At 40.0% G+C, this 22,303-nt stretch overlaps 1 protein-coding gene across 3 annotated transcripts in view; it reads left to right on the forward strand.

The window, feature by feature from the left end:
• grin2bb (glutamate receptor, ionotropic, N-methyl D-aspartate 2B-b) overlaps positions 1-22,303 on the forward strand; it is a 101,622-nt gene that overhangs the window by 64,573 nt on the left and 14,746 nt on the right. For all 3 annotated transcript variants that reach the window (XM_079658168.1, XM_079658169.1, XM_079658170.1), the window contains exons 6-13: positions 7,645-7,759; positions 8,277-8,467; positions 10,230-10,401; positions 12,797-12,950; positions 14,230-14,355; positions 16,362-16,591; positions 17,540-17,700; positions 19,691-19,878. In XM_079658168.1, coding sequence (XP_079514294.1) covers positions 7,645-7,759; positions 8,277-8,467; positions 10,230-10,401; positions 12,797-12,950; positions 14,230-14,355; positions 16,362-16,591; positions 17,540-17,700; positions 19,691-19,878 — 1,337 coding nt within the window. The remainder of the gene's footprint in view (positions 1-7,644; positions 7,760-8,276; positions 8,468-10,229; positions 10,402-12,796; positions 12,951-14,229; positions 14,356-16,361; positions 16,592-17,539; positions 17,701-19,690; positions 19,879-22,303) is intronic.

The following is a 22,303-nucleotide window of genomic DNA, read 5'->3' on the forward strand; positions in this document are numbered from 1 at the left end:
ATTTTTTATAGACCCTTTCTTTCCCTGGAGGTGTGACAGAAATGTACACGTTTCTGGCTCTGCTATGCTCTTACAGCAGTCCATTCTCACTGTAAAGCACTTTCAATTATATTAAATGAAGCTAGAACCTTTAATCAGAACGAAATGTTGGCACAAATCCTAATTTCCTATATATACACATTCATTGTAAAGATGGAAGATTATTGTATTTAATGACAGGGTTACTTTTATTTACCTCATTTCACTCATCTGTGTCCTTTACCTTATTCCTGTGTGTATCAATTGCCGTTGATATAACCAATCAATATTTCATATGGCCTTTTAGTTATTGGATCTGTGACGAACATCCCACATCTGTTTAAAGTTCAGTGCTGTGACGAGATTATAACATGTTTCAGTGTTACCGCAAGTACATAAATGTGTCACGGCTGGAGGGCAAGGTACACAGGACCCAAATGCAGAATATCCAAATCCAAATAGTTTTATTGCGGAACGAGCAACCAAGTAAAATCAGGCATGGCAAAACAAAAAAATCCCTCTGCACAAAAACCTTCTAACAACATCAATAATCCCACAAAGACCAACAGAAAAACCACAGCCTAAATGCACACAAACTAATCAACTGAACAAGACACAGGTGAGAGGGGAGGAGACAACACCGGGCACCAGGTGCACACAATCAGCAGAAACAGACAAGATGGGAGGAAACACAGAGACAGGAAACCAAAGACAGAACCAGACATGACAAAAACACAACACAGACAGAGCGTAACAAAATGTACTTTTTTTTTTTTACTTCCATCAATTTTCATTTGAGTTTTTTAAGCCACTAAGTTTTCTTAGTGTAGTAACTTAACACACATACAGTCGTTTATAAACAGTAAATAATTTGGCTCTTGTTGAACTTTGATGAACACGAGGGAAAGGGCTCTGTTGAATCCAGGTTTCTAAAGACTTGGGGGGTATACTACGAAGCAGGATTTTCCCTTAGCCGGCTAACTTCAGGGAAAACTCGGGGTTTCCGGTCCTACGAAGCTGGTTCTCTTTTTAGCAGGCTAGATCTCCATGGTAACTTATGCTGCGCGGCTAATCTGCACCGGAGCAGGTTAGGTTGCAGGCTAAGAGCTCAACTCAGTGAAAGCACTGCCTGCTTACCAATCAGAGCTCAATGTGCGGAGTTTAAAGGTTTAAAGCGATGAAGTCATATTACAGGAGAAAGGAAATACAGAAAAGCTGCCGTTGCAGGAAAGACGGCCGGCAAAAATCACCGACTGTGTGAACGTGAACATTAATAGAATATCACCTCCCATCTTCAGAGCAATCTGACTATTATAACATTAGCGTTAAGAAAGCTTACTTAAATATCTGCACAACATAAGTAACCAGATCAGAGTAACATTAGGCTAGGTACAGTCCGCGGCACTGTGAGTGCAGACGTTGATGTGTCCCATTATCATTCATATCACATCATAATGTATATATTTCCTTATCTGAGTCAGCTGAGCCGTATCTGGCCATGCAAGACTTACAGTGTCACATACTGTATGCAGAAGTATTATTTTAAGCAACTCATTAAGTTGACGAAACACTCGAGACAAATGTAGCCTAATGAAAGTCAGATCCACTCGTGTCTTAGACGGGGCAGTGATATCATAAACCTGTTAATGTAAGCATTCAAACACTTTTTCTTTTACCAGCTGTATTCACCTTGCAGGTGCAACTATGTGGCTTTTATCATGGACACAGTGTTTAAGTCATGGATGTTTAAAGTTTAACTTCTTCATATGTGTAATATTATAGTTGACTTTTCATTCAGGAAGTATGACGCTGCGCTGTCAGTACGCTTCTCCATGTTTGTGATTGGGCGAATGCTCCAAATACCACCCCTTTCATGTGAACGCGCACCTAACTAGATAGGACACGGCTGGCTTGAGCGATCCACTTGATAGCCCGCGTCGTAGTACCGTTTAGCGAGAGCTCGTATGTTTTGGATTAGGCCAACCGGCTAACTCAAACATATCCAGGTTAGGTTGAACCAGCTTCGTAGTACAGGCCTCTGGTGTCAGGTGTGTGTAGCAAATAGTAAAAGGAAACAATGTCAATAAACTCACAAAATATATTACAAGGGGATCATCAGAGGCAGAACATACATTTTTTTCTTCTATCATTCAAAACAATAACAAAGACAGAATTTGGTTGCGTGGGATCACGGGAGTGTGTCGTTGCTCTCAGCTTCTCCCTGTTAGGATTTCTTTATTTTTCATTCTTCAGGAGGGTTTTACAGAGAACCAAAGTATCCCTATATGTTTCCTCGTCTCCAAAATAAATTAACATAGTTCTTGAAACTGTTAAAAACAATTACTTAAACAGTTTCATGGACAAACGTCTGATAAAGTTTATGGAGAGAAAGACTGCAGGCAACCAACGTTTGCTCAGCTTATTTCTCGGATAATATATATACTCTAAAACAACCAGTGTGTTGTGTATATTGCAGTATTTTAAAATTGTTATATTTTAATGATGTAAAACTGACATTGGTCTGTTTTGTTTTAGACCTTGTATTGGGTACAAGTTACTTATTTTACATTTTTAAACAAGCAAATTACAATTGTCAATCAGGAACAGGTTGTTTGAGTTTGTCTTTAGCGTTGAAGTATGCATTTGCAAGTCACAATTAAAATTAAATCTTCAGATAAATTATTAAAAAGCTTTTCAGTCTAACCCTGTCCAAAAATACCTTCTCTCCAAAAAGACATCTTAGTAAAGTGCTGTTAAAGAAAAATCCATGTTACCTTGAAACAATATCTGATGATTTTTCCTGAGATAAGAGACGACCACTAGAAACATTTGAATGTAAGTTTTGCAGACTGTGGAAGGTCAGTGTCCTTGTCTGTTAATTCCTTGTTCGCATTTTAAATGAGAGAAGGGGGTCTCTGATTCACTTCTCTCTCTCCAGACTCCACAGAGCGTCTGATGTCTCCTGCTCCACAGGGGGCCTCATGGCTCAGATCACATGGCGCTCCTCTGGACTCACTTATTAAAGGCTGCAGCTCAAAGACACTCAGAGCCTCACATCTCTCCTATGAGTTGTCCACATCACCCTCTATTCATGCTGACAGAGGGGAGCCACCAGCCATAAATGAGTCAATAAATAAACAACACATTTATTCTTTTATTTGTATGGTTTTTTTGTATTGAGTTTCAGTTCCAATAAATAATTTTTGGGGGGATTTTCAAGTAAAAGCCAACAATGCATCTAGGAGAGATGTTAGTTGGTGGCTACTTTGAGTCACTTGGTAAAACAGTTGACTTTGACCAAACTGGCTGTCATTGGACTTTATTTAATGAACACAATGATGAGTCATGCTATACACAATCAGGCTGATGGTTCTTGCTATTTCATTATTCACAACACAAACTATAATTTTATGTGTGAACGTGATAACAATAACAATATTTAATTTTTGAATTATCACGGTTATCATCCATAACAGTACATTGCAACATCACTAGATGTAGTTCAAAGTAGCCCTGGAGATTCTTTACTTTTCAGATGAAATATGTTTTAGTGAAGCATGTCACGATCCCACCACGCCTGGCTCTGACTCACACACCTCGGTAGAGGAGTAACAGCCGCTGCTTCACAAAAAGCAGAAATTAAAAACAATAAATCTAAGATCTAGCACTGAGGCTTGCAGTGTGAATGTAATGTGTTCTGGAGTGAACCCTGAGTGGCACAGCTCTTACACCGTACGTACTCTTAGCATAATTTAACATATTTTTTTAATTCTTTCATATTACAGTCTCCTCACACCGTCCCTGTACCCTACAGGAAATGTAAAGTGCAGAACACATTTCGTCAGGAGTTGGTAACTCTTCAGAGTCAGGTCTTCTGCAGTCATCCCAGGTTATGAGGCATCCACCCATCCATACAGTATCTACGTGTGTGTGTGTCTGTGTGTGTGTGTGTGTGTGTGCGTGTGTGTGTGTGTGTGTGTGTGTGTGTGTGTGTGTGTGTTTGTTTGTGTGTGTGTGCGCGTGCAATCCACAGATTTACTTGCAGTAATGCACATCCTGGATATATATAATTGCATCCCTGTGATGCAGCAACAGAGAATGTGTGACCCTGTACGGCTTCACTCCGAGATAAATTAAATTCATATCAAGTGGTCCTCAAACACATATGACGAGATATTAGAGGCAAGAAGCGGGATTGTGTCCCTGACATTGATGATTCAGTGTCTCTGTAACTAAAACATCAATTCCCCTCACAGCCAGTGATTAGTTGGGGAACAGTTGGTGAGCCGTGCTGCATATGGCTGTGATGAAGCAGCACGAGGCTCTGCTAGCTGCTCATCACAGTAGTTTTAAGTAGAGAAATTCTGACATGAGAAGGGATCAAACGGTGCATAAAACCTACATCAATAGAACAGGGACACAAAAAGAGAAAAAAGAGCTGCCTCCTCTGCTGTAAATTCACAGCATGCACCAGTCTTTGTGCCGGCACAGGTTAATGTGCAAACGAATCCTATTGATGTGTGATTTGATGCGCTACTCAAAGGTGAGATGGAGAGATTGATCTGAGAGTGAAAGACAGCATGAGGGGAAGTGGGTAAACACTCAGGTTTGGACAGAAAAAAAATACTCCTCTCTGTCAACCAGCCCCTCTGAGGGTGACATTACTGTTCCCATGGCAACGCAGCTGATTGCAGGAAAAATTGCTGTGGTTGTGGGTGCCATGGCAACACATTACATTACGTGTTAAGACCCTCCTTGCATGTGTCCCTATGTTGCCGTTTTGCGTAATGCTTACACATGTCAACTCCGTCCCGATGACACACACACACACACACACATACACACACAAGCACACACACACACACACACACACACACACACACACACACACACACACACACACACACACACACACACACACACACACACACACACACACACACACACACACACACACACACACACACACACACACACACACACACAGACACACACCGCCTTGATCTGTTCGGTTTCCTATTCACACCGGGATTATGTTTGGGAGGCTAATCCCATGTTACACACGCATTATAGCACTTACAGTGTGCCAGGCACTGTGCAGCAATAGGCATTTCATGGAGGCTTGAGGCACATTATTGACTTTCTCAAAGCGTGTGTGAGGCGAGATATAAATATAGTCAAAGACACTCCAGATAGAGTTACTGAATGTACTAGTAGGAGGTACTTGCGATAAAATCTTGGGTACGTTTCAGGTCGGCTGCTCATCTGAATAGTTTAATTGTCTTTTTTTCACACTGTTGACTTGGCTGCAGATGATGGTGGGTACATTTGACACACTCACATACGCAGCCCCTCACTCCTGAAGTCAGACAAGATATTTATTTCTCCGGTGGATTGTTTCAGAGGCAGAGCGTCTCCATGGTGATTGCAGCCCACATATCAGGACGGGGAAGAGTGCGGGAAGGAGGCGGCAGCGAGAAAGCGAGATGATTTAAGCTTATCTGCCACTGCTGTACACTTGTTGACACACATATATGATTGTGTATTCATACAGGCGGGTAATACTCTCTTACCCTAAACCTCTCACTGCTGTCTCTCTCTCTCTCTCTCTCTCTGACTGACACAGCTCCCTCTGCTCCTTCTTGATGTTTATGAGTCTATCAGGTACAATTTGTTTTGCCACCTATCAAAGATGACCTAGCATCTGTACCGTACTAAAGGCTAACTAAGCAACTTTAAACTTTACAACGTTGGAGTTGATCAATGCGGAGTTTCACCCTTTGCAGACCATTTGCATTCACAAAAAACTACAGGAAAGGGAAAACCCAAAAACCAAAATAGGGCATTTTAAAAGTAGTATAATAGTAGGAGTAGTACATCATTTTCAACATGTAAACTAATCAAATATAACAGCTTTCCACTCTATTGATCCACATACAGATCTCGTATTGTGTCACAAAATACATAACAAAACAAACAAGACAAATAATAAAACAATGAAAAACATATATAAAAATCAAGGAAACTGAAAAGTGTTGTGAAGAACAAAAGGAGGTAAATGTTCTAATAAAGTACCAAGATTTATATTTCCACTCAAAGATACATAAAAAAACACTCAAAAATAAAAATACACATAAATATATGAAATGTAAAGAGATAATCTAAGATGATCTAAAATAAAAAAATGTTTACAAAGGTATACTGTAAATCCAGTGGGCGTCAGATATTATACATATCTGCAGACGTCATTTTCTGAACCACATTTGATAAAAGAACATTACTAGTTTTTCACAACTGAATATTTGACCTGGCATATGAGTCATTGAAAAGACCAGCTGTGTATGGTGTTTTTGAATGTATAAGATAGGGTCCCTGATTGTATGTGTCCGTTTCCTCTTCTCTTCAGTGGGAGGGACTGTTTTAACCGTGAGCTTGTCTTAGAAAAGAATCAGCATCAGAAATCCTTGATTTGTAAAAAAACTGAGAGGAAAAAAGAATATGTATAAAAATAATGGTGAAATTGCAGTTGGTTATATTGCACAAAGTTGTATACTTACAGACAGTGTTATTGCACAACAGGGGTTTTCCAGTCCAGTCTATGTGTGTGGGGGTCTACTAGGGGCCGTGGTGGTGGTGCAGTCTGACCGCTGCAGGAAGGACCTGCGTTATCTCTCTGCAAGACACAGCGGGTGAAGCAGCCTGTCGCTGAAGGAGCTGCTTTAAAGCATCTTATCCTGTGATCACAGATGTGTTTGGTCTAGCGTTGAAGCGCTCTTTAACCCTGTTCTCAGCAGCCAGTCTGGTCGGCTGAAAATGAAGTTCCCATAAACTAAACTTCAATTTAATTTTGAAACGTTTCCAGGTGGCTGGTTTATTTTCGGTGTGAAAGCAAAAGTCAATGTCGACTTATTGTGGATTACGTCTGTATCTTTAATAATGTTTAAATGGAATCATAATGGTTATAATTGAGAGGTTTGATTCTGTAAACTACCTATTCAATTTTTTACCATATGTTTAAAACTGTGACCCCAATCCAGGACAAAATAATTGTCCCTATTCTGAGAATGCAGTTTAGTTGTTTGGGAACATCATTTTATGGGACAGGTTTCCATGCAGGAGCAGCAGCAGCAGAAAAACTCTAAAAATAAAAGCACAAACTTTATCTGCTCAGCACCAAACAGCAAACACAGTTAGAAACTAGCTGGGGAACATTGGCTAGTGGAACATTTAGCAGTTATATTATTATAAATACTCAAAGGTTTCAGTCAGCAGAACAAATCGGAGCTAAAAAAAATCATAATTTGACTCTTAAACAGTAGTATGAATGGTAGTGTTTCTGCTGGGTGTTATAGATACTTTAGCGATAGTATGTCAATAATATGTTGTTTACAGATTGTTGCGTTGCTGTTGGGAACATTTCTATATTTCACCGCAATTTTGAGTATTTGTGGGAGATTTCAATGATGTTTCTTATCCATTATTTATTTGTAATGTTGTTGTTGATAAGAAATAATGTTAAGAGGCTCAACCCACTTGATTTCAGATCGTAAGACAGATCATCTTCCATCATATTTCTGACTTGTATATTCGAATGTTATATTTATATTTTCCGATTGTCGTTCTCAGGTACCTCATGAATGTGACATTTGAAGGCAGAAACCTGTCATTTAGCGAAAAGGGTCATCAGATGTTTCCCAAACTGGTCATCATTCTTCTCGACAAGGACAGACAATGGGACAGGGTGAGTAACTCCTCTCCTCTCTTTTCCTTATCTTCTTCTTCTTCTTCTTCTTCTTCTTCTTCTTCTTCTTCTTCTTCTTCTTCTTCTTCTTCTTCTTCTTCTTCTTCTTCTTCTTCTTCTTCTTCTTCTTCTTTTTCTTTTTCTTCTTCTTCTTCTTCTTCTTCTCTCTTTTTGGTTTCATTTCCTTCTCTTGTCCTTCTCATCTTGTTTCTTCTCCGTTTCTCTTTTCTACTAGTTTCCTATCCTTCCTATCCTCTTCTTCCTCACCTTCTCCTCTCCTCCTAATTTGCCTCTTCTCTGCTTCTTCTCTCTCTCCTAGTGTCAACCTCCTCCTGCGCCTTATTCTGTCCTTCTCTCTTCCTCTAAACTATCTCCTCTCTTTTTCCCCTGCTTGGTATTTTGCCCCTCTGTGTTGTGTCTGTCACTTCTTCACTTGAAGTGTCTCTCTGCCACTTGAAGTCCCTGTTACGGTAGCCCGTAATGAATCACAGTGTCTCCCTCCCACTCTCACATGCAGGTTGGCAAGTGGGAGAGAGGCTCCCTGACGATGAGGTACCATGTGTGGCCTCGCTTCGAGGAGGAGCGGGAGGACCACCTGTCCATCGTGACTCTGGAGGAGGCGCCGTTTGTGATTGTCGAGGACGTGGACCCGCTCAGTGGGACCTGCATGAGGAACACTGTGCCGTGCCGAAAACAGCTAAAACTAACGTGAGAATTAAGACAGGATAAACAAAAGTGTGTTCATTTTTTCCCCCTTTTCTTCCTAAAGACATACAGTTTGTGTGTCTGGATTTGTTTTATAATGTGAATGCATTATGCATATTTTTTATTCAAGTGCTAATAATAGAACACTTTTTCTTTATGAAACTAAGAGTGTTAAACATATACAGTACATTATAATCAAAATGGCTGCAATATGAATTTCTGGTATACCCGGTTTTATTTTCAAAGTTGCAAATCACTAGTATAAAAAACACAAAAAACACAAAAGCTGCTTAAGTACTCTAACATAATAATGATGTAAACTGTTAATATAACCAAAGGATAATACAAAAATAAAACAATGTTATAATAAAACTTGCCTGTAAAGGTGGAGGTGAATGCTCCCATCCATCATTTATTTGACATTTTTCTTGAATGTTCCCTTTTTTTGTGCATCTTATGTTTCTTTGCTTATTATTTTCTGTCACTGCTGAACGCTGTAGAGATTTTCCTTTATTTTCTATCCTTGATTTAGAACATTTGAAGCATTTTCCTCATCACACAATCTCCCGGTGTCCTTTGATTACCTCTACCTGCTTCAGTTCTGCTAATTAGATCATTGTCTTTGTCTCTGTCGGTGATGTCCTCCCTCCCTGCCTCTTCACCATCTTGCTATCCACTTCTCCTTGGTGTGCAATAATGGATTGTTTTTCAATGGCCTCCTTTCCCATCACTGGCCTACCTGAAACCTCCTGAGGTTGTCCTACATTTCTGGCTCAGTGCTTTTCTTATTGTCTGATCTTCCGCCCCGTTCTTTCTCCTATTGCCCCTTTCGCCTTCTCTCAATCCGTCCGTCTCTTCCATCAGACATTTCATGACATACAGTATTTCAGGAAAAGGCAGCAATATGCCACAGACAATATGTAGGATTTCTCTCAATGAAAAATACTCCATGAGCCAGATGTACAGGGTTTTGCAGATTTGTATTTAGAAGACCAAGCTTTATCATTTGATCTAAAAAAAACAGATTTCTCAATGCATTGAAAGATGTACATGCAATAGCCCAGGATGAAACCAAATCCCAAAGATCTACCCAAGTGTATCCTCAAATATGACTAAGAGGAGCAGCTTATACTCACATCTGAGAAGCTGCAACCAGTAAATATTTGGCCTGGTCGCAAAAAACTACGAAAAGTAACCAATACATGTTTTGAACATATATGTTTTCACTGAGCAGTACCTGGTGTTTTTATTGTATGCCTTAACATAGACATCATGTTCTCGGGTTACTTTTAGTCCATATTTTTTTCTTGAATGAAATATCTCAAAATCATTTAAGGGAATTTATTAAATTTGGAACAAATGTCAACTTGCACTCTAGGCTGAACTGATTAGATTTTGTTGGTCAAAGGTCATTGTGAACTCACACGGCACAATTTGGGCCTCAAGAATTCATAAGCTTATAAACGGGATTCACAAAATGTGCACTAGGATAAAGTGATGACATTTTGGACGGACATGGATAGGGAATAGTTGGCGGAGGAATACAATCATGGGCGGTATTAATAAGAAACTGGGGGGAGTTTTTTGTGGGAAGGAAAACCTGCACAATCCAGACACATGTCAGCTTGGTTTATTTCACTTTTATTTAATCTCATCCCTTCTTATTTCCTCTCTCTTTTACATCTGCTAGTTTGATTAACTTGAACCCAAATAAACTGTACTTCCTCTTCCCCTACCTTTACTCCCCCCCTTCCTCTTCCTCCAGCAATCAGACGGGGGATTCGGGGATTTACATCAAGCGCTGCTGCAAAGGTTTCTGTATCGACATCCTGAAGAAGATCGCCAAGGCGGTCAAGTTCACCTACGACCTCTACCTGGTCACCAACGGCAAACATGGCAAGAAGGTTAATGGGACATGGAATGGCATGGTTGGGGAGGTAAGGCCTTTATTTTACTCACAATCATACACATGTTATGCATGAATTGAATCGCAAGAGCACTTTACCTAAACTGTAATTATATTAGATAATTTTTAACTGACTTCCATCGAAAGTAGCATAGTCTTTTTGTAAATTTGCCTTGACTGCAGGTCTTTTTCAGCATTGGCAAACATTGAACTCACCATCGTGGGTGGTTTAAGTATTCCTGCCACCATTTACTGTAAGTACACATTTTCTTGAAGCTTAATGCATTCAGTATGCCTCCCTGAAGAAATTATGCAACACTATTTATAATAACACAGCGAAACAAGTCATTATAAAACTTAGTCTGCTTCAGATGGCAGGGGTCAAATTTAACATCTGCTATTTTTTTGTGTAAGAAACCGTTGCGATTTCAGAGTATAGCTGAGAATTTGGTTACCGAGCTTTGCTTTGTCTTAGCATGTGTTAATATTCCCAGATGGAGGTCCTTTTAAAAACTGTAACTCTGAAATGTAAAATGAATAACTCAATTCGGACCACTCGAATATTGGCTTCACAAAATATGAACCAAAACAAAATGTGGCAATTGAAACTAAAATGCAGTGTTACTTTTCTGTTCATAAACCCATCATAACACACCAACACTGAATCTAATGCTGGATGAAAAATGCAGCAGTTATAGATGAATCATTCTTAAATCATTACATTTTTTACATGTATTCATTCAACTTTATGTTTACTTTTTTAATGTTAGTATGTTTGATGTTTTTTCCGTCTCTTTGCCTTACCTCTTAACATCGCTGCTCTTATAGCAGTTTGTGATTCACTATTATTTTTGTAAAAAAAATAGTGTGTAAATCAATGCACACATTACCAATTAGCAACTATGTCGTTTAATAATAATGCTAATTCTACTGCATCTGGGTTTTGGAGCCCCGAGGAATTTATTTTGATGATAGGTCTAATTATATACTGTCTGAATGTTTCCTCCTCAATGTCTCTGTCCGCCATCAGGCTGCACTTGTTCCTCATATGTTGGCCTGAGGGGGGGAGGGGGGGGGGGGAGAGCAATGAGGCTCCTAATCAGAGATGGAGAAAGAGAGAGACGTTGAGAAAGAGAAAGTGATTGGAAGAGAGAAGGAGAGAGAGGAAACAGCCTCAGGGAAAAACCCTGCTCTCCTGAACACATCAGCGCAATGCAGTCTTCACAAATCAATGTGATGTCCATTTGAATTGATAATGGCATAAAACAAGCAACTTTAATATTAAAGTTGTATCTTAGGGACGTATTCAAGTTAATATGTGCAGAGCAATATAATAACAGTACAAACTGCATATATTTTTGTTTTGATAGCAATTGTACAGTGCCTGCATGCATTGGTGCATTAGTCCATGTCCTGAAAAGCCCAAGCAAGCAGCTAACTATTTTGTTTGGGGGGGGGGGGAAGTAAACGCAGGAAACCGAAAGCGAGAACATAAACAAGGCTTTCATGAAGAAGTGTGACAAACATAGAAAGAAAAAACTGAGCGTAGAATGTCTGCTCACTCTGGCATACATACTGAATATATCCCTTATTAACACAGTCTTTTGTGCTCCCCGTAATAAATGGCTCGAGGCTCCAGCTACTTAGGGCTAAATATACCTTAAACACACCCAGATGGAAGCTGGGGTTGGTTGGGAGTCAAAGACTGACCTAGTGTAGTAGTGATCCCCTTCTCCTGCTGCTCCCATTATACCAAAATAGCGTATTAAATACTTGGCAAAGTCGGTGGCTCTTACCACAGCCTATTAGGGTTGTTGTGGGTGAACATAAATGAAAAGGAGATGAGGTAATGGGGAGCATTCAGAGACAAAATTACAGCTGTGATATTTGATCAATTAAAGTGGTATATTCAGGGGAAGAATACTTACATCTTCACAAGTTTAAAACCTTCCTGAGATTATAAAGTCATACATTTGCGTAAAAGATAATCAGAACTGTGGCACAAAGGCACAAATCTGTGTGTTTTATGCTTGGATGATAAAATTATACTTTGCAATTATATATAGCAATGAGGAAATTATTGTTATTTCAGCCCAGAATCAACACATCTTGATTTGAGCCTATCCAGAAGATAATAATGTACTGATCTGGAAAGTTGATTAACACCATGTTTCATACTGTTGCACTGTTTTGCTACGATTTGTGACTTTAAACTAAGAAATGTGGTTTTTATCCTCTAAATAGAACCCCCTTCCGCCTGGCCCCTCTACTATATATGTATGGCTGCTATATGGATTGTTTATGGACTGCAGCACTGAATGACTTTCACATCTCCCTCTGTTTTAACCGCGATCCTAGGGAAATTGAGCACTGACCTTCTCCGTTTCCCCCCCGTCTGCCTCTGTGTGTCTGTGGCTGACCTTCAGGTGGTGTTGAAGAATGCTCACATGGCAGTGGGTTCGCTCACTATTAACGAGGAGAGGTCACAGGTCATCGACTTCTCTGTGCCTTTCATTGAGACGGGCATCAGTGTCATGGTCTCCCGTAGCAACGGCACCGTGTCCCCCTCCGCCTTTCTCGGTGAGGAAAAAACACACCTGGTACTTTTGGCAGATGAACCACACAATTGAGAGAACAATTACACACACACTCAGATTGAATAATAAATGCTTACTCACAGACCGATAACAAGCAGGTTGTTCACAAATAAGGACACTGTCTAATTGTGTTTTTCAGCAGCACAAAACAACAAGTTTGGTCATGTGGTGATATAATATGCGGTTGAAAAGTTTATATTTTTCTGTGAATATCACCAAAAACATGATCTGTACAAACTGTGCGTCAACAATATGTTGCGAAAGTGCTGTGGCCGAGATTTAAATGTCATTCTTAATCTTTAGAAAGTGTAGTTCATTAATGAATCCCGCCCCAGGGTCCATTTAGTGGTTATTACGGAACATCCAATCTGAAAACAGTACAGTATAGAGAGAGGTAATTGTTAATAAAGTAAAAGAGAACATTGTTGTTAGCTATTTTTTAAGACTTATCTAAAAAATGTTCTCTTCTGTGTTAAATTAATTCAGAGAAAGTAATGTAACCTCAATGTCATGTTTCTCTTTTAGCTAGAAATCAGCACTAATCTGTTGCTTTTAGTCCTATTAAGAACAAAGGCCTCTAGTGGGCTGAAATGGGTATTACAACAACATAAATGTTTCCTACAAATAACCTTACAACACATTTTGTATCACAGGAAAACTTATTTTTTCACATGTTTTAAAAGACATACAGACAGAAGAGAAAACAATATTGATCCAATTTGGAAATGTTTTTTAAAATTGCGTTTCAGCGCTTCCGTAATAAATAGTAGGAAAAGTGGGGTTTGATACAATTAACTTTAATTGTCGATAAACACTGCTGATGAAGATGATACAGTAGAAAGCTCCAGAGCAGCCACTAAATGGAGCTTGTAATGAGATGTTTTTCTAACTAGACTGCTACGGTATTTGTCCAAGACTGCCATGTTTGTGAACATTGCAAAGCAGAGTGCAAGTGGTGGAAAATGTGCCCATTTCAATGAGTACATGAGTACATTCACACCAATCCTCTCAGTTGCTCTGTTGATAAGTGCTTCACACAAACGCAGACAAAATCCATCAATCTGCAACAATGAGCCATGCGGTACATAACGTCTGAATACAAATAATCATGTTGATACCAGGGGGGGATGTTGTAATATTTTTTAATTTGGTTTAATGAACTTCCTCTCTCTGTCTTCCCATAACCCTCCCCACCTCCCCTTTTCTACTTCCTCTGCACCCTTTCCTCCCCACTATCTCCCCCCTCCCTCTCTGTGTTTCAGAGCCCTTCAGTGCTGATGTCTGGGTGATGATGTTTGTGATGTTGCTGTTGGTGTCGGCCGTGGCTGTGTTTGTGTTTGAATACTTCAGCCCAGTGGGTTACAATCGCTGCCTGGCAGATGGGCGAGGTGAGAGGATCGCACACACACACACACGCACACACACTGATGCAAACGCACACATATACAAAAAAAATATCAAACCAGGTCAATGGATGCTCCAAAAAGATGACATTGAAGTTCATTTACCGGGCGATCTCTTTATCCACAAGGATACAATCTGCATTCAATCTGCTAACAAATGACTCTGCCGCAGTCACAGGTATTTATCTGAATGACACATGGGTCATCGAGGTCATTTTCACACCTTTTCCTGAACAATGCTATGTGACGCATGTTGACGTGAATATAGAATACATGCAAATCGTTTGTACATTTATTACAATTAAAGCATATAATTTATATTCCCTTTCCGTAGCCACAAGACTACAGTCACACTGTTATGGCAATAGATGATAGTAATATTATTCGCAGATGAACACACTTCATTTAAACTCAACAGAAACCATTTGAAAACGTATCAACCTGACTTGGTTCGTCTTCCAATGCTTCATCCATAACCAGCTCTGTCTCAGAGTTTGACAGAGGGACTGAATAGGTAACAGATAACAAACAGAAGTAACCAATCACCATATAGGCGGCTGCGGCTCAGTGGATAGAGTGCTGGACTTTGAATCAGGGGATAGCAAGTTTGAGTACCACTGCAGTCAGCATGTCGTTGTGTCCCTGGGCAAGACACTTCACCCCAAATTGCTCCTCTGGGGATTGTCCACAGTGCTGAATGTAAGTTGCTTTGGATAAAAGCGTCTAACAAATGACATGTAATAATAATATCTGCTTTACATTGTATACTAATCGTCCCTTCAGTGCATGCTTGATGCCCAACATGACACACTGGAAAAGAGAAAAACATGTTCTTCTCCTGGGAAATGGGTCTATAACCTTTTCAAACTGAGCTACATTTGGTGGAAAAGAGTATAACTCTGCCTGTTTTGTTACCTTGAAAGCACCTTTTTGTGCAAAATGACTCTGAAAATCCCTTCTGAATGAGTGCAGCTGGGTCTGGGAGTACTTATCTCCATCTACAGTCACTTAAGCCCTTTCACTAATGAAAAGGCTCATTGACAAGAGCCAGTAGATGGATGATCTTAAGTGTTCTTACCCTCACCGTGAGAACAAAGACTGCTCTGTTCCAACCTCTTTTTTTCTAGTGCCATTCTCAAATACTACACAACGTCGTTAGACCGCCATACTCAGGGTTGTTAAACCTCAGGGTTGTTAAACCGATGAGTACACTTAAGTAGATCTATTACCATACATAGAAAAATATGTGTCAGGTTCAATGGTGTCTGACAGTATGGAGCGACGCTACCCTGTTGAATTCAGCTCCAGCAGGCCGTTCAAATCAATTTGCCCTTCAAAATCAATGGTTCAGATTCAATCTATTTTGTATACACCTAGCTCTGTTTGACTCAGGATTGCATTATCCTGAAACAGCCACTCAGGATAAAACCAGAGATGTGTTGTATCTGCTGCTCCCAGTCTTTTTATCAAGCAGCAGAGAGGGGTAGAGTAATGGTGTTTTTTGTTGGGAGTTATGTTAGTGTTTTCTGAATGACAGTGTATGCTGTGTGTGGTTTAATCGCTGGGTTATGTAAAGCCTGCTCCAGCTGTAGCATAATTGCAGCCTGCTGTTTGCTCATCATCCACGCCCCCCCCCCCCCCCCCTTCTCTCTTGCTCCCTGTGTCCGCCGCCTCAGAGCTACAGTAGGTAGTGTTTCCTGTCACACTGCCGCAGAGGTAGTTGGAACAGAGGTAGTATGTAACAGTGGGTTGTCACAGTAGTGTCTGGAGGAGCGGGCGTGGACCGTGCAGCACATCCTCGCTGACAAAACTAAAGGATGGGAAGAAATCCTGTCTTTGTCGGCGCCATCCATCAAGTGCCTCCCACCACGGCGCTCATGAGTAAATGCAGATAAAGTGAAGCAGCACCTGGGATCTGTGAGACTGATTTCTTTCACTCTCTTCCCTCTGTCATCTTTCTTTGCACCCCTCCTCTTTTATTTCTGTCCCAGAGCCCGGCGGTCCCTCCTTCACCATCGGAAAGGCCATCTGGTTGCTATGGGGTCTGGTTTTCAACAACTCCGTCCCTGTGCAGAACCCCAAAGGTACCACCAGTAAGATCATGGTGTCAGTGTGGGCCTTCTTTGCTGTCATCTTCCTGGCCTCCTACACTGCCAACCTGGCCGCCTTCATGATCCAAGAGGAGTATGTGGACCAGGTGTCGGGCCTGTCAGACAAAAAGGTGGGAATTGAAGGAATTTGAGGGGCGGAGGAGCAGGTGTGTGAAGTGTGTAATGTGGGGTGATGTGAGCGTGGATGGCTTTTAGTTTTCTAAAGCATTCTAAGTAAGTAAATATATAATTGGGTTTACAATGTACGGCAGCCATTGAGATGATTTCTCCTTCTTCTATTATGTATTTCAGTAAACCTTCATTTAAACAGAGTGTGAATCATCATTTTATTGAAAAAACAAAAAGTATATTATAAATTGAGATGAATCGTCTAGTTCAGGGGTTCCCCATTATTATATGAGCGTCCTATAAGTACCGGTATAACACCACCCGTGAAGTTTCAAATGTGATCATTTAAATGTATCTAACACTCTTAGTAATATATAAGGTATAACAATTTACATTTATTTTAATCATTGATTAATCCGCGGATGATTGCTTAACTCTTACTACATGAGGCACTCATTCTATCAGTGAAGCTACCTGTCGCCTCAATATATTCATCAATTTCGATTTATTTTCACGTAGAAATGTAAAAAAGTACTTACAGTGAGGACCTGCTTCTCTTCTTTTATATCTTACTTTTTTTTGTCTTATATTATGTTAAACTAAATGAGTTTTGGACACTTTTTCCCTTTACAGCCCAAACGATTAGTCTATAATTTCAATGTATCAATCAGTAATGAAAGTAATCATCAGTTGCAGCTCTCAAAGAATCTTGTCTCTCTTGTATGACCTGAATGGTGGTGATTATTTTTTAACTTGATATGTTGTGCTGTACATGTTTGTCTAAATTTGTCTAGAGTCTCCCAGGTGTGTGGGTCTACTTAGCACTATGATGCAGCTCAATGATGCATTAACGGCTGTTTGATGCGGCTCAGCGCCTTTTCCAACGCTAACGAGGTGTCCTCTCTCATTTTCTCTGTGTGGTTTCGTTTCCGGAAAACCCCCTGCCACAGTTCCAGAATCCAAACGAATTCTCACCGCCGTTCCGGTTCGGCACGGTGCCCAACGGGAGCACAGAGCGCAACATCCGCAACAACTACCGGGACATGCACACTTACATGACCAGCTTCCACCAGAAGAACGTAGACGAAGCGCTGTACAGTCTGAAGAGCGGGTGAGGAGGAGAGAGATAGAGGGGGAGGACGGAGAGACAGATGGGGGGGGGAGTTGAAAGGATCTCAGCAGGGAGAAGAGAGACAGCGTGATGGAGCTGTGAGGTCCTGTACTGATGCAACACAGAGGAAAGATGATGAAGGAATAAGAGAGGGAGACAGAGGGAGAGGGAGCATTCAGGGCGATGTGGGTGAGCAGCTAGTAGAGCTGTGCTCCAGCACCCAGAATAGCAGCGGAGCTTGTGGTTACTATGAAAGCTAGCTCATATTCTCCCTCTCTGCCGCGGACTAAGGCGGGTATCTAACTGTTTCTCTCTCCCTGTCGTTAAATGTTTTTCACAAACCAGCTGCTTAAAGATTAGGAATGCAAAGCAGGGATGCACCTCTGAATGACCACAGAGGCCTTCAGAGCTCAGAGGAACAGTTCCATTGAAGTGTGTCACTAAGCTGCAGACTGTCATATCAATTTACCTTTAAAATCAGACAGAGTTGATCTGAAAAGAAAAGATAAGTGTTCACTGCTGCAGGAGTGAGACCTTAAATCAAGAAAAGAGATAGCATTTTTGCAACAATTACCTCGTCCCTAAGCCACTCAGATTTTAGAAGTTTGTTTTTGTTGAAGCTTGAAAAAGGGTCTGTGGTTAACACAAGCTTAATAATATACACTTTATATATAAACACACAATATAATATTCACCTTTTTGTTCTATGGACTTCTATTTGTCAGTAAATACCCAACTTGTGCATTTTGAATCTTTAATGTGTCCTAAAAAAGGTGGTTGCAAACTGGCAAAGTGGCTTACTGAGTAAATCACTTCTCCGGATTGTATTTATGCTTCAAAAATAAAATTAGTGGTGTGAAAACTTTCTTGCTGAATGAAAGATGTAATTATCATAAACATTTGTTTGTAACAGAGCATTTTTCAGTTTTATTTGAGGGAATACTCCAGGAAACCCAGGAACAGAAGAGAATAGAATAAAAGTATCAGTCATTGTATCCAGAATCTCTCCCTTTCTTATGTTGACTTTGTGACATTATTATTCAATATGCTGTATAGTTCCTCATAGTGTCTTTAGCATGCACACCGCCTCAATGCAATGTTTTGCCTATCAGCCCTTAATTATTCATGGTCTCATACATTTCTTATAATTTCCTTGTAAGTTTCCTTGAAATAAATATGCAATTTCTAATTAATTATTGCTGAAACAGAGAAAGTTCAATTGTTATACTTTCAATTAATTAATTCCAATTAAATGCTAAGCCAGCGTTTCCTCGAGTGTTTGACTCGGTGTACAGCAGGTCGTCTGAACGTGCAGAAATGTGCACAGGCAAGCATTCAATTCAAATTAATGGAGAGCACTCCAAAAATAATGAATGACAAATTAATTAATTGAATTTCAAGATATGTAATAACCTTAATTTTTAAGCTCATTGGTTTTAAACGTATGCTATGATCCTTGGTGTTTTTTTTTATTATGTTCTATTGGCTTTTATTTTTTAAATATTTTTTAAATGTTATTGTTGTATTTTTGCCATTTAAAACCATGCAACATGTTATTTATTCATTTCACTTTGTGTAAGGCTCTTTGGGTTGCATGTTGATAGGAAAGAGGTTCTATAAATAAATTATTTCAGCTGAGTTGAATATTTTTGGGGGGTAAACATGGAGAGGATCATGCTTGGAAAGGAATCCTATAACTCTTTTTAAACCGAACAAACTTAGCTGATACAACAGTCTGAATTAGATTCATAATAAGTACCATGAGACTTTCAAGAAAAATCTTCAGAAGTTTCAAAGTAAATAACAAACCCATAGAATGTTGGTGTGAAGAGTTATGCATCGTGTTAATAGATGTTTAGTTTAATCAATGCTAATTTAATGTGAATAGTGATGAGGAAGTGAGGGATTTCAGACTCATTCACAAGTCCAAAAATGGACACAGACTTTAAAAGTGTCTTCTAACAGCTATTCCTTTCATGGCGCTCTGTAGCAAACTGGATGCCTTCATCTACGACGCTGCGGTGCTGAACTACATGGCGGGCCGAGACGAAGGCTGTAAGCTGGTCACCATCGGCAGCGGCAAGGTGTTCGCCTCCACCGGCTACGGCATCGCCATCCAGAAACACTCCGGCTGGAAACGAGCCGTGGATCTGGCCATCCTCATGCTGTTTGGAGACGGTGAGGAACTTTAACAGCATCTTTTATTTGAAATAAGAGACCTCATAAAGGTCATTATCTTAAAGCATGAGAATGAGAATGTCTTTTCTCTGTTTCTTTTAATAAAACAGATAATCAGATTAAGCAGAGGTTATAATGTTTGTTTTTGATTTTAGTTTAAAATTAGTATCATATTCATATGATTTTGTAAATAATGGATTAAATCTCCAATTAAATGCAATATCCTAGATGTTTAGGTCTGGTATCTCATGGGTGTTGTACATGGGTGTTTACATTAACACTCGGATTTTGTCCAAAAATACAGCAAAGTTTGTATTTTTGGTAAACTTTTTGTTTCGTTTTTAAGAAAAGAAAATATCAGTGCCTTCATTGGAGGGACAAAGCTGAAAAGAAGACACAGAGTAAGGAACGTTAATGGTCCCGGGTCCTCCCCAGCAGGGACTGAGCCGCCAGCCCAACAGAGTGATCTATAGAGCAGCCCTAGTTGGTATTCTTAATGGTATTTTAGAGTTTACTGGTAAGTTTGCTGTTGTCGTGGTCAAAACCCAGGAACCACCTGCCGCTGTTGAAGTGAAAGCTGGAATGTGGCAGGTTGTTTATTTGGGAAATCAGGAAGTTCTGGCAGCACACTGCAAAGCCTGTTTCGGCAAGGACGGGAAATGTTGAACGTAACTCCAGATAAGTAGAAGGAGCTCTGTGGACAATGTGACATATTTATTCAGAGAAACTGAACTGGCAGGCTGAGGTTGTGGATTTAGTCATGCAACAGGAAGAACCTTAAATATATATATTTTTTCCAGCTCAGTAAACAGTAAAGCATCTCAACAAGCTTTTCCAAATTGACAAGATTTGGGTTATTTTAAAGCTTTCCGGTATGAACAGCAGGCTCATCTTTAAAATCCCTTTTGTCCATAAATCCCAGTATCAGCTCATTAAAAGTGAAATCATTTAGACAAGAATATTACTGATAAATGTACTTCCTGATGCTTCGTTAGCCACCTTAGAAGAATCAGACATAAAAGCAGAAAAACTCAGCGAAAGATTTTGAAATGTGCGTAAATAATTTAAACCCTTTTACCACTTCCAAAGGCTAATGAATTATAAGAAATAGGCTATTTAGTGTTCAGCAAATGTTTTTGTAAAAATTAATACAGTATAACTGTGACAGCAGCTGATCATTTTATCAGTATAGTGATACATGTATCTTTGACTACACAAGCGCCATAACATGTGAATATTAAACACAAGTAGTGAGATTAAATCCACAGTTTGCAGAAAGCAACACACATGATGTGTGCCTTAGTGAGCAGGTGAATTACTTTTGGTTGTGTGTTTATTTTAGAGACCCAGCTGTTGTTGTGCGTTTTGGTTAGTGACCGAAAGAAGCCGGCAGGGTGTCTGGCCTCAGTCGGAGAGAAAGACTAGTGCAATGATCCACGAGGACCTCAGTATCAGGCTGCTGCTCTCACTATGAGAGGATGGAGCCAGTTGAGGTGGTTTGTGTCTGTTTGTCAGGATGCTCATTTGGCCCCTCTGTTTGAACAGGCTGTGGCCACAAATGACACCGAGGTCGAGGCTGATGCAGGACACACATTTCTCATCAGTGTGCACTAATAATGTGACAAGGGACCCCCAGGCCTCCTCCTGTCGTACAACATCTCATGACTTAAGAGTGCTGCTGCTGTGTGGGTTACATTTGTAACCATTAAACTGAACTTTAGAGATCAAAGGAGCCTGTGTAAAGACTTCTGAAACTGCTGTTCCACATGTACAGTAGGATCTGAACATTGCAGGTCAATGTTTATCTGTGATAAAGGTTTCAATCTAAAAGCTGGTTATTAAAACATTTGAAATTGTTGTACAGGAAATTCTGTAAGAGAAAAAGGTCCACTTACTTAAAAATGATGCACCTCAAGTTGACCATTTGTTTATCAATTAAAATTGTATTTTAAGTTTTGATGAATTGTCAGGCTGGCTTTCCATCTTTAAGTCTACCAACTGGTTGTCTGCTATTTGTCGATTCATACATTTGTTTTCACCATTTTTATATTTGTTGTTCATTGTAGCTGCCAGTAGTGGCGGCTGGTGGAAAATATTTTTGGTGGGGCTATGGAAATGGTGACAAATCCATACTAGAGCGGTCCGGGGGATCGTTCCCCGGAATAATCTTTTGAGAAATGACCCCCTTAAATTATGACTTCTGGTGATGTTAGAGGGGAGGAGGGGGGGGAGGACATATTGAGGTTTAAAAATATGAGATAATCCATAATCTTCAGTGTGGTTAGCTATGAATCTTCCTGTGCAACAGTAGAGTAGGCCCACACAAACTGCAGAACACTGGTGCTTTGGGAACACTCAAATGATTGAATTTCCATTTAAAATCAGGAGACCAAATATGAACATTGTGTGTGTGTGTGTGTGTGTG

The sequence above is a fragment of the Notothenia rossii genome, assembly GCF_949606895.1.
Source record: "Notothenia rossii genome assembly, chromosome: 1".
Lineage (NCBI taxonomy): Eukaryota > Metazoa > Chordata > Actinopteri > Perciformes > Nototheniidae > Notothenia > Notothenia rossii.